The following is a 13,734-nucleotide window of genomic DNA, read 5'->3' on the forward strand; positions in this document are numbered from 1 at the left end:
CCTCCTGTATCTAAGGTAGCTGCTGCCCTTCGCATGCAGAGGGCTATCCATTATTTTCTGTGAATCAACTATGACCTGTGATATAGAGGTTCTGATTTTCATCTGATCTGCTTCTTACAAAGAGAATCACTGCATTGCACACTGTAGGCTAGAATCATGTGAACACTAATAGGACAATATTTTTTGCAAAGAACGAAGGTGGTACTCTCACATCTCCAAGCTGGATATTGTCCAGCCCTTGGCTGCACCTTGATATCTTTCTCATGAAATTCACCAAGTGGGCAGATAACATATGCCTTACATTTGACTTAATGCAGAGAATGTGGACACGACTCTCACTGCTGAAAAACAGGGCCTTGGACCCCCTGTTGTTGTCAGTTCCCACAAGATATTCAGGGTATGTGGTCATTTGCATGCCCCACATCTGCAAAGCACATATAAAAGTAGTGCTGGCATAGTTCCATGACCTCGCCAATAAGTGTGCGAGAAAAAAGTTGAACCAGTGTTTCATAGCCAGGACAGAATCCACGTTGTTCTGAATTATAAGCATGACTGCTTGACAGTGTGTCCTTTCCAACACCTTGGAAGATGCTTTTCTAGGGATTGTTAGAAGTATGATCCCTGTGTAACTGGTACATACTCCCCTGTCCTCCATTTTGGAAATGGGGATCACTACCCCATTTTGTCAATCCAGAGCAAGATACTGTTCCAGACTTTAGCACAACATAGAAAAGGCATGTTATCAAACTGCTATCCCAACACTGTCCTGCATCTTCAGTATTTTCAACCAGATATTATCCACTCCCAAACATTACTGCAACAGACCTGTTTTATCGCCTCAGTAGCCCCATCTGTCTGTTTCTGCAGTGGTGCCTAAGTAGAGGATGTCGACCAGATGCAAACGTTCCTCAGTGTGTTCTTTCCACCTCTTGACAGTGTTCCCAGCTGAAGTCAGCATTTTTCTACTCTTACTGAGAATAGCTTGCACAGTGTCCTACTACAACCAGCTCCAAAAGCTGTTGGTTAGTTTGCAAGAACCACTTTGAGCCATCTAAAAACTCTCCATGACTTTGCCAAACACCTCCCACACCATGGCCATCATATCAGTGAGAGCCACAGCTGCTGCCTTCTTGGCTTGACAACATGTATCACCATGCCTATTTTTTAAGTTATCTGCTTCTGTCACCACTGGTGTCTACTAGAGAGTCCTAGGATTACTGCCATGGCAAGTAGCTCCAACTTTGACTTTAGGTCTTTGTCACCAACTATTAAAGTTTTGACTAATTCCTACCAGAACCAAGATGTTTAGGCCATCATTATCAGTCTTTGCTACTCTAGTGCCATTCTTCTATACATAAAGTGTGTTGGCACTTGCATTCATTAAGCATACCTCAGCATGCAGGTGACTTGTTTTCAGCAGTATGGTATGGTATGACTTGATATTTTTATATAGTTATTTATTATTGATACAGTGAAGTACCAGCTGAACTTTATTCCTGACTGTAACTTTAATAAACACTTGCTGTTTTTCCTTCAGGTTTTTGCTTGCCATAGATAGAAAATATGGCGGTGATGTCGCCAAACAAACTGTAAAACTGGCTGAAGAATTCTTTCTGTGTAGTGGCGGAGTGGTTGTTGGTGTAGATCTTAGTGGGGATCCAAATGTAAGTTAACAGTCATATTTCTTCTACGTTCCAAAGTAATTTGATCTGAATTGTTTTCTTGAGGCTGTCATTAGTCTTGCAGCACTAAAGCAAAGTCCTTGGTTCATCCTCAGTACTGGTGTAGTAGGAACACCCAAAAGGCAAGCCTTGCACTGTCCATTTACATGAGATGGTGGTTCTGTCTGTATTAAGAATGCTTTGTTAGTTTGTCTCATTTTTGAATGCTGGTATGGGTTCCCATGATGCCATTTTCCTGGTGCTGTTGTTATGTGCTCTGTACTCTTGAACACTAGGAAACTGATGTATTTTTAGTATATTTCATACAGAATAATAGAATGACTTAAACTAACAAATATCCTTGAGCCTGTGTTAAACCAGGCCACATAACCCATTTTCTAAAGACAAACAGTTTGTACTTTAATATTTTTACTTGATCTTACCCCAGTCATGTTATAGTTGGTGTGTGAAGATGGTATTAGGATAACTTTACACCTGGGTTACCTCTGGCAAAGGGTGCTGTACCCACTGCAATGAACAAGGTTAACACAATGCAGTATATAAGTAAATATATACAAGACATAAGTTAGTAAATAGTTTTTGTTAATTAGTTGCAAACTCACTGAATCCACAGCCCTTGTCAATTTTTTTTGTTTATATTACCCCAAGTCTCTTGCCAAAACGTAATATAAGTGTGGTATATAGAATGTTGCCTTGTCTTATATATTGTAGTTTAGTACTATAAGTATGACACACTTTTTTCGTGTGGTGTATGTATGTGTTGGAGCTTTTTTCACCCAGGCCACCACTATAAATGGGCTTTGGATCGGTTAGACAATCCCAGTAACAAAGTAAATAATCGAGTAAACTAACTCAGGTATACGTGTATTGTTAACAGTTCTTCTGGGAACTACCTTTTTTCCAAGTCATAGATGTATATATTAAAATCAGTTTCTGAAAGTGTAATCTATCCAGTCTCACTTACACTAGTGAGCAGGATTATGAGTGACTAATCCAGTCAGCATTAAAGTTGTGTAGACGCATGCTGATCACCTCTGGTACTGCGCTTGTATCATTAATTCTGTTTGTAAGGGTGACTTACTAGCTTCAAAGGTGGAATGGGGGAATTTGGGGGTACCCATCCACCTTATGAAGGGATTACTAAAGTACTGTTTCTAGTCAGTTGGCTAGACAAAACTTACCCTGGCATTCTTAAGTAGTATTTACAGACAATTTAACCCTACCTGATATATTTCACATTCTTCTACTTATGCTGTTTTATTCCATGACCCACTAAAAATCATGATTGTCTTGTGTCTGTGATATGTAGATCCACACTAATGTATGCATCAGTGAAGTGGCAGACATTATTTTGGAGAGGTCACATGAGGTTCTTCAGATTTATATAGCTGCATTTACTTCCCTTTATCTTTTCTTGAAGTTGTAGTTTAAAAATAGTTTGTTCTGCTGGCATTTCGAAGGTAGGTTTAGATGGTCAGAACTAGGAGCATATGTAGAGGTTATTTTTTAAACCATGGCCTAATTTTTTTCTCATCTCACATTTAAGGCATACAAAAGTAGCGATTTCATTGAACCACTCAGAGAAGCGAAAAATGCTGGATTGAAGCTGGCTTTGCACCTTGCAGAGGTAAGAAGAAACAGTGTAAATATAAACTTTGTAAATCTGGGAAATAATGTGGTTTAAGGTTCTTTTTAGCATCATCCTAAGCCTTTTAAAATGCCGGTTACCTTTTTAGGGAGATTGAGTAATGCAGATTTTTTACAGTAACCATGTAGTCATTTGGGAATCTCAAAAGAGCAGGCAGGCAGATTTTTTTCACATACGTATCTTTACAACACTTATGATATCTCTTTCCAGTTTTATACTGAAGTTCCTATGTATGGTGGAACACAGTTACATTAAATAATCCTTCACTGAGGTAGAGAACTGGCTAAACAACTATCAACTAATACTAAACCCCCCAAAACACAGCTAATACCATTCCACCCAACCAAACACTGCAACGCCACTTTTACCATCATGTCTACCAATGGCACCCTCATCACTCCAGTAACTGAGGCTAATCTCTTAGGCATCACTATTGATCATCAACTTAAATACAACAAGCACATATCCCAAACTATCTCTAAAGTCCATAAAAAACTAGGTTGCCTATATCGTTGCAAACTATTCCTAACCCCTGAGACTAAAACAACAATGGCCAGACCTCATCTCTTATCAAGACTACTTTACGCCTCTCCAGTTCTCACCAATATTAACAAAACCAACCTGAACAAGCTCTCTACATGCTACAATAAAATAGCTAGGTTCGCTGCCAATAATAGATCACATTCCCACCATTGCCTATCCCTAACTAAAACTGCACTGGTTAGAATTTCCAAACCTCCTACGCTACCACCAACTGATCATAGCCCATCAAATTGTCTTCCATCTGGGGAAGTGCCCTGCCCTTGCCGACATGCTAAACTTTCACAACCCTAAAAGGGAGCTACATTCATGTATCAAAAACCTGATTGAAGTTAATCCATGCAATAACAGTTCTGGGGAGGCCTTATTCTCCCATGATGTTGCCAAAGCATGGAACACCCTCCCACCTGAACTCAGGCTACAATGTCACACAGGCACCTTCAAAGGCCTTCTTAAATTACACCTAAATACTAACTTTCTGTCTCTCTGCAACTGCAAAGACCCCCCTTGAAGACACACTTTTCCATATGTAAGTGACCCGTTGAAGCCTTTAATGCATACACTATACTCTCACCTGAAATGTACTTTTTGTATATATTGTAAATAATGGTACTACTCCTGAGTATCTTATTGTTCTACATAATTGTTTTTGTACTTCATTGATTCTCTTATCTTGTATGCCAGTTTTATTGTTATCTAAAGCATGTATGTACACTGTTATTTCTTTGGAGCTTTTCTCCTCAAGACTCCAGTGAAAAAGGGCACATGATGTCCAGTTGGACTTATCCTGGTAAAATAAATGTTAAATAAAAAAAATAAATAAATAAACCAGTGGTCTCCAACCACAGGGCCATGGATCACTTGGCATTGGGCTGTCGGGCACAAAGAAAAAGTGTATGTGTGTATGAGAGTGTTTATGTGTCTGTCTGCATGTGGCCGAATGCATGCATGAAAGCAAAAGAGACTGTGTGCATGTGTGTGTGAGTGTGAGATCGGGAGAGTAACAGCGATGTGTGAGTAAATGCAGGTATGAATGAGGAAGTGGCTGTGTGTGTGAGAGATCAGGAGAGTGAGAGCAATGTGTGAGTGAATGCAGGTATGAATGAGGAAGTGACTGAGAGATCTGGAGAGTGAGAGGTATGTGTGAGTTAATGCAGGTATGAATGAGAAAGTGACTGTGTGTGTGTGTGTGTGTGTGGGTGTGGGTGTGTGTGGGTGTGTGTGTGTGTGTGTGTGGGTGTGGGTGTGTGTGGGTGTGAGAGAGAGATTGGGAGAGTGAGAGCTATGTGTGAGTGAATGCAGGTATGAATGAGGGAGTAACTGTGTGAGAGATCGGGAGAGAGTGAGAACGATCTTGTGTGAGTGAATGATTGCATAAATGCAAAAGAGACTGTGTGTGTGTGTGTGTGTGTGTGTGTGTGTGTGTGTGTGTGTGTGTGTGTGTGTGTGTGTGTGTGTGTGTGAAAGAGAGATCGGGGGAGTGAGAGCTATGTGTGAGTGAATGCAGGTATGAATGAGGGAGTAACTGTGTGAGAGATCGGGAGAGAGTGAGAATGATCTTGTGTGAGTGAATGCTTGCATAAATGCAAAAGAGACTGTGTGTGTGTGTGTGTGTGTGTGTGTGTGTGTGTGTGTGTGTGTGTGAATGCCTGCATGAAAGCAGAAGAGAGGGTGTGGGTGTGGGTGTGTGTGAGTGAGAGACAGAGAGACAGAGATCCCTGGCAGCAGCAGAAGCAATGAGGTTTGTGTACCTCTCAACCGTACCACTCAACCTCTCCAACAATAAATTTGGACACATACCTCTCAACCACTTAGATCAAGAAATCTGGACAAAGCAAAAAAAATGGGGGGACAAAGGCCCAAAAATAGGGACACTTTTAAGTAATGCTCTTACAAACTTAGAAAATAGATAGAAATACAGGTTTTGCATTATCATGAATTTTCTGAAGGCTGTGTAGTATGAAACTCAACTGTCTGCCAGTATTTTCTGACTTCAGACCTCAATGACCTGCCAGTGATTTGCCAAAAAACAACAATTGTATTAGAAACAGATCAAAAATGTGAGGCAGAAATCTGGGCATTCTGTGAAAATCTGTACAACTGAGAGGTATGCTGGACGCAGCCAAATAATAGGGACAGATTTTATATTGCTCGTATAAACTTAGTCAAGTTGTTGTTAGGTTTACGTACCTCTCAACCATAGTAGATCAATGTTATGGTGTTAAGCAGAATGTACACTTTTTTTTTTTTTGGTACTTATTGCCAATTGTCTTTTTCTTGTACTTTGGAGCTTTTCTCCCTAGGTCTCAGTTGAAAATGGACTTCTAGCCCAGTCAGGCCTCCCTGTTAAACAAAAGTCAAATAAATAAATATTATATACTTTATTTTGCGTGTGCAGTGGCCAGTCCCTGGAAAATTGTCTTACACGAAACTGGTCCTTGGTACAAAAAAGGTTGGAGACCACTAGTATAAACATTTCTGACCCATTGTTTGTTGGTAGTTTGAGTTCCTTCCCTTCCTTATGTTGCCCCTTTCCTCCAAACAACTTCAGATTGTGCTGTTTTATTCTAGAATGTTCAATTTTTTAAGGCTGTATCCCTTTTTGAACTGCTATATTTCATTAAGTATTTTTTTAAGTTTTATGTTATGCTATTGCTTTTGTTTTTTCAGAGGCATGTTTTTTGTTTTGAGTTTCTGAAAGGAATTGTGAGGGACAAGTGTACTAAACAAGGGTTAAATTTGCAGTTACCCATCCATCAGGAATACCCTGTCTAAGGATCTAAACCTCTTCTGCGACATCAACAGTATGGTATTGAGGGACAGGTATGTCTCGCAGAGGATACTGCTGCTCTGAAACAGATTCCCTATATACATGAAACAAAGCTCATCCCTAGTCGTATTGAAGCACAACTTGGATCTATGGATGAGAATCAGAAAATTTACACTGGGACTATCCCATGTACTACTGATGGACAGAGGCAACACCTAAATGCTTTACCACACGGATGGGTCCCCTCAAATTATCTGTGGTATGATCACAGTTATTCTCACTATGGATGCATACTTTATTACTTATTTATCTATCTGTTGACTGGAAAAGTTTGACTGGGAGAGATTCCCTTTTTTAGCAGTAGCCCGCTGAGAAAGACTCCGGTATTCTCATACATAGGCAATATACACTGTATTTTCATCTTTTACATTGTATGTAATATTTTCATCTTGGTTACTTGTACATTTTTGCATATATAATTAGGTGTAACAGAAAATTAATACTAACCTTTTATCATACAGTTTGTGACTATAGGAAAAGGAGAAAATAAGAGATTATGTGTTGGACGATAGGGGGTATTGCCAACTATGCCAGGGTGAAATACGGCAGTGGATGTATGACTTGTGCCAGTCCAGCTAGTTGGAATTTTGTAAATAATTGTATGTCCTTTGTATATCAAGCTTATTTGAACAGGTTTTTGTGCTGAAAATGTTTTTGGGAGATTTGCTTGTGTTAATTGTGTTAAAATGTGTCAAAAATGCACCCTGCTGAAATAAAGAGAAATGTACATGCATTATGGTATCTGAATTAAACGTATATGTTTTAATAGAGGACACTGGCACAGCAATTGTTAACCAGCTGGCTTATTTAAAAAAAATAAGGGAAATGTAAGCAAGCTGTTAAATCATTGAGTGGCACCCCACAGTGCTGAGTAGGTCAGGGAGCAGCCATTATCTGTTAACTTTTGTAAAGAAGGGGGAATTGTTATAAATGGTTCTACCTCCTAGGCATTGCCATAAAAGCTCTAAATGTGCATTGTAGCAGTCTGCTAAAGTCCTGTCACAAATTTCAAAAGGAGATAGTGTGGGAACCTAGAGTCAGGTGATCAGATGAGGTAATTCTGTAAGTCGTCTTGGAAATTATATTTTACAGGGAGTAATCTCAGAGTATAGAGTAGGGTGGCCACGGTGGTGCAGCGGTTAGCGTTGCCGCCTCACAGCAAGAGGTTCTCCGGTTCAATTCTCGGCTGGGGTGCCTTCTGTGCGGAGTCTGCATGTCCTCCCTGTGGTCGCATGGGTTTCCTCCGGGTGCTCCGGTTTCCTCCCACATCCCAAAGACATGCAGTAGGTGGATTGGGCACTCTAAATTGGCCCTAGGTGTGAGTGTGTGCCTTCTGTGGAAGGTTGGGTGCCGGGCTGGCAACTCAACACCGTAAAACTCCCACTGCCAATCATGAGCCGACAGATGATTTGCTGTGGCGACCCCTAACTGGAAAAAAGCCGAAAGAAGAAGAAGAAATCTCAGAGTATAGAGTACTCTGTTTGGGAGACTGACTAGAAAGACTGCTCACATATTTCATCTTGCCTTGCCCAAGTGAGTTATTAGGGAAGAATAAATTCTCTTAGATTCAATCAGGAATATAGTGAAGCTTAGTTTAGAGATTTCAACTTCAACAAAAGGCACTCTAGAAGAACAAGAGGCTCGACTCCTTAGTTTAGAGATTGTTTTTCTTTATTTGTATGAGTCTGTTCATCAATGTTGTTTTCAATTTTTTCTGTGATTTCAACTCTGTGGTTTACTGTAAATATATACTCAAAATTTTCATGTTCTTTATTTATTTATTATTAAATATATTTAAAGCCTTTATTGTGGCTGGTTCTTGTAGAGAGTATCTTAAACTTTGAGAGTACTTATATTTATTTGGTGACACTGTGTGGGCCACTCCAGAAAGCCTAGCCATCTTGGTGAACTACTACCATTTGTGTTAATATTACACAGTACAATTGGATACCCTTTTTAAGAGCCTTATAGTAACTGACTGGTGGCAGTAATAACTACCGTATAGTCTGGGCAAAGTTGGTAGAGCGGGTGATGTATGCCGGCATTTCCCAGGGGTGTGTGTGTGTGTGTGTGTGTGTGTGTGTGTGTGTGTGTGTGTGTGAAAAGTAAATCTCTCAGAGTGTGTGTCAGCTACTTGGGACAGGGACACAAAGTACTGGGTTTACAGAGAGGGTGCTGGAGGACATGGCTTGGACACTCAGCTGAGGACCTAACCCTACAGCTGTACCAGTGGGGAATCTTACTGGGGATCTGGAGGGAGACAGATATAGGGACATCCAGATCCCAGGCTGAGTGGGTTTCTTGTGTGTTCTTAAGGGAAATTGTACTTGATGCATAGAGATCTGCATCTGGAAATACTGAGTGTATCAATTTGTATCCCAAGTCCATGTCCCTCTCCAGTGTTAGTGGTGAGGATTAAGGCTCCTTGATTACTGGCCCAGCATGGGGATGACACATATATATTGGTGCCCATCACATATTGGTAGGTGTCACATTTTTTATTGGTGGCAGTGGTGGGATCATCACATGCTCACATATTGTTGAGAGGTGGTGTGGATATTGAAGTCCTGTAGCATGTAAGCAGTGGTCACAAAGGAAGATGTTTTTATTCTCAAGCAGCCACAAAGTAGACTTTCAGAGTTTCATATCACAATAGTTATATTTATTTATTTGTTGTTGGCTTAGATAGAGCAGCAAGGATGTCAGCAGAGAATTATGGCAAGCTGACAAGGAACCAGTTGGCTGAGATGTGCCAAGCCAAAGGACTGGGGCATGCCAGCCTGACTAATGAGGAAATGATTGCATTAATCACAGCTGCATCACAGACCAGCAACCAGGAAGACAACCAGACTGGCATTGGGGATGTACAGCTCTCAGAAATAGGATGGTTAAACTTCTCAGAGGACTGAAAAATCCATCCGGAGTTAGAGACTTGAACTGGAGGCCAAACATTTGGAAGTTAAAAAAAATGAGAGGCAGAGGCAATATGAAAAGGAAATGCTGACTCTTCATCAGGGTCATGAAGGTAATGGCGAAGGGAGTAATCCTACTCCAAAAGCAATAAAGGTCAGTAAATGCCTTCCTCAGTACCAAGAGGGTGATAATTTTGATAGTTGTATTCATCTGTTTGAAAGAGTATGCAAACAGTAGAACATTGACCGAGGGCTCTGGTTACAGTTCTTCATCCCCTTACTCCATGGTAAAGTTGTTACTATTGTTTTTAAATTGTCCAATACTGATTGTTTATTATGATCAAGTTAAGCACTGTTTATTACAATGTTTTAAGTTAACACCTGAAGCTTACAGAAAAACGTTTTGAGAGCATAGATGTAAGGCAGATGAAAATATATGTGATTATATTGCTGAACTAAGCACTTTTTTCATAGATGGGTAAGTTGGTGTCAGGCCACCACTTTTGAAAAGCTGGCAGACCTTTTGGTGAAGAAACAAGCCCTTGGCAGTTTGCCTGAGGACATGGGAATCTGTTTGACAGACAGGGAATGCAACTCGGCAAATGAGTTTGTGGAAAAAAGGAGACTTATACCTAGCAAGCCAGGCATCACTGCACAGGAAATGGATGCCCAGTGCTGCACATGGATATAAGGGAACCCATGGTGGGCAGTCTAATCATAGTCTGCTAGTAACAGGGGAAGCCACTAGTTCAGGTCCACGGCCAGGATCAAGGGTTAAATGTTTTAGATATAACCAGTGGGGCCATGTAGCATATAGATGTCCATGGAGGCAAAGTGGTGAACAAAAGGTGGGGGAGCCAGCAAGTGGGAATAACAGAATCCCAGTGGTAAGTTGTCTGGAAACAACAGGGGTAATAAACTACCTGCAGAGATTATATCCGATCTTGGTAGGTGGAAAACAGGCCACTGCCAAGAGAGACGCAGCCTCTGATATAACCACTGTGATGCCCGCAGTGGTTAAAGAGGAGTACTTGCTTGGGCAGTCCACTCCATTCAGAGCTTTAGGAGGGATCCCATTCTTTAACTGGGAGGGTGAAAAGGAAGCAAGCAAGTAGGTGTGTTTGAGGATATCTCTGCACATGTCTTGGAAGGGAATTATTTTGATAATGCAGTACCTTGTCTGCATGCAGTGTCACACAGTCAGGCTTGGGGACAGGCATGTGGGTCTGGTAGTCTGGAGGGGACCCAGACAGACTGCACACCTGAAACCAGGACTGGTGATGTGGCTACCTCAGTGCGGGAGCTACCCAGTAGCAGTGAGACTGAAGGTGAGCCACAGCTGCTTGTGGGTACTGATTTTTCCCTTGGACAGAGTGATTGCAAGAGCAGAGGGAAGTAGTAGTACACAGGCTGGCAGTGAGGCACTGCTGTCAGAAGATACCCAACTTCCTGTGGAAGGGGAGCTGGGAAGAGTTACAAAGACAGAGTTGAGATAGGCTCAGCTCTCAGACCCTACAGTGAGAGGCTTGAGGGAGGTAGCTAGGGAGGCATCTGATTCTCAAGGAAAAGGGGATTCTGTATACTGGAACAAAGGGTTACTTTTTATAAAGTGGACCCCTGAGGGAGGGCTAGAAAGTGAGGTAATGCAGCAGTTGGTAGTACCCAGAGCCTACTGTCTGGCACTTCTAGCCATTGGCCATGACATTCCATTTGCAGATCATATGGGCATAACGTGTACCAAGAGACATATTATGCAGAACATTTATTGGCCTGAGATTGCAAGGGATGTAACAGGGTCCTGCAGGACCTGTGATCAGTGCCAAAAAGTAGGCAAGGCAGGAGACAAGATCAAAGCTCCTTTGGTGCCTTTGCCTGTGATAAAGGAGCCATTTCAGAGGGTAGCTAAGGATATTGTGGGGCCTCTGAGTACCCCGAGTTCCACTGGGAAGAAATATATACTAGTGGTAGTGGATCATGCTACTATATACCCTGAGGTGGTGGCTCTGTCCTCCATCGAGGCAGATAAGGTGTCAAATGCTTTGCTAGAGATTTTCAGCAAGGTAGGTTTCCCAAGAGAAATACTGATTGACAGAGGTGCCAATTTCATATCAGACCTCCTGTGAGGTGAAGCACCTAAAGACCACCCCCTACCCACCCCCAGACTAATAGTCTTGTGAATATGTTAAATTCTACCCTAAAGACCATGCTATGAACATTTGCAGACCAGTTTGAGAGTGGGACAAATATTTTCCCCATCTGTTTGCTTACAGAGAGGTACCCCAAGAATCCACAGATTTTTCACCATTTGAGTTGCTGGATGGGCATAGGACGAAGCCTTAGCATAATGGGAAAGCCCTTGTGTTAAGTATTTACAATAAATGACAGGAAGAGTCTGAGGGGAATCTATGGCTACATCGAGCCAGCTAGCAAAATGCGAAGTTACTATGGTGGACCCTAGGGTTGCAGGCATATGATATGACAGTGCTGCACTGTAGTGGAGTCAGCAGTGCCAAAGCAGATGGGATCTCAAGACAGGGTATGGGATAATATATTCCCAGATAGGCTTCTTCCTCTCAAGCAATGTTTCTCAAGGGGCACTTGAAAAACTAGCATAAGTCTTTAAAAGAGGGAGAGATGTGATGATGTGAGGTATTGCCATTTAGGGTCTATATCATATGAGCAAAACTTTAAAAACACGAACGCTCACAATCTTGAAACTACCAGAACTCGAACTTGCTACTGTGGGGGGCTGTGACCTCCCCCCCCCGCTAAATATATAGACCAACTCCGAGATCGTACTACAGTGAGGAAAGTGCAAATATTCCAATCTTCACTGTACCACAATCTCAAAATACACCAAAACTAAAAGCAAAATCAAACCAAGAATGAAAATACCACATGCAAGGTTTCTCAAGGCAAACAACATTGCTGGAAGTTCATTCACATTAAATACTTCCAGAATCATCACATGACTTCCTGTGAAACTTTCCCAACAGGAAATTCACCATATAAGGAACTTCTAAAATACATTCTTATTATCATGAAAAATAATTCATTTTCTAAAATGTCTTTTATTATCATTAAAAATAATCATTTTCTAAACATTTCTTATCTGTGTTGCCAATGTATAACATTCCATATATCATATTATAAAATCTTATGGATTCAAAAGTGAATAAAACAATAGATGTCATGTTCTGCTAAACTGTGTTCCAACAAACATTTTAACTGTGGATCCAAGGGTGTGGTCTATCTTGGTTCCTGTGTTACGTGCCATGCTTTTTACATTGGGAAAACCGAAAGGGTGTTTAGGAGAAGGGTTTACGAACACTTCAATGACATCAATGTAAGGAAGGAAAGTAATGCCTTTTATAAACACTCCTTGACGTGTAAGGACATGGACATAAAGTTTATGGTGTTGGAACAGGTACAACCGGATATAAGAGGGGGTAGTTGGGAGTCAAAATTAGAATACCGTGAGCTATTTTGGCAGCTTACTAGATACCCAGGTCTGAATGACACCCTCAACATCACTAGTGTTTTAAAATTGAGACAAGCTCATCTATAACACAGTTTAGCAGAACATGACATCTATTGTTTTATTCACTTTTGAATCCATAAGATTTTATAATATGATATATGGAATGTTATACATTGGCAACTCAGGTAAGAAATGTTTTACAATGCCAGTTAGTAACTCTAGGTTTTAAATTAGAGTTTTGATTTCACCCCCGATGGTTAAAAGGGATTACTGCACTTATTTGTATTATAAAACTATAAAAATATTTTACAGAATTGTTTTTATGACATATTTTAATAGTTTGTATTCAATTTCAAGTTCATTATGCTATTCAGTCGTAAAGACATTTTTAGAAAATGAATTATTTTTAGAAAATGAATTATTTTTAATGATAATAAGAATGTATTTTAGAATTTCCTTATATGGTGATTTTCCTGTTGGGAAAGGTTCACAGGAAGTCATGTGATGATTCTGGAAGTATTTAATGTGAATGAACTTCCAGCAATGTTGTTTGCCTTGAGAAAGCTCACATGTGGTCGAGTGAAAGCGCTTGGATGATATTGTGGATTTTTACTTTGCCTGGTTACATTAAAGGATCTTTT

The 13,734-nt window shown here is 40.7% G+C and overlaps 1 protein-coding gene across 3 annotated transcripts in view; it reads left to right on the forward strand.

Annotated features, from left to right (window-relative positions):
• Positions 1-13,734, forward strand: part of ADAL (adenosine deaminase like) — a 594,669-nt gene that overhangs the window by 329,154 nt on the left and 251,781 nt on the right. For all 3 annotated transcript variants that reach the window (XM_044078655.1, XM_044078653.1, XM_044078654.1), the window contains exons 6-7: positions 1,538-1,664; positions 3,229-3,309. In XM_044078655.1, coding sequence (XP_043934590.1) covers positions 1,538-1,664; positions 3,229-3,309 — 208 coding nt within the window. The remainder of the gene's footprint in view (positions 1-1,537; positions 1,665-3,228; positions 3,310-13,734) is intronic.

The sequence above is a fragment of the Protopterus annectens genome, chromosome 7.part1 (assembly GCF_019279795.1).
Source record: "Protopterus annectens isolate FY-2018-M chromosome 7.part1, PAN1.0, whole genome shotgun sequence".
In the NCBI taxonomy this organism is placed as follows: Eukaryota; Metazoa; Chordata; order Ceratodontiformes; family Protopteridae; genus Protopterus; species Protopterus annectens.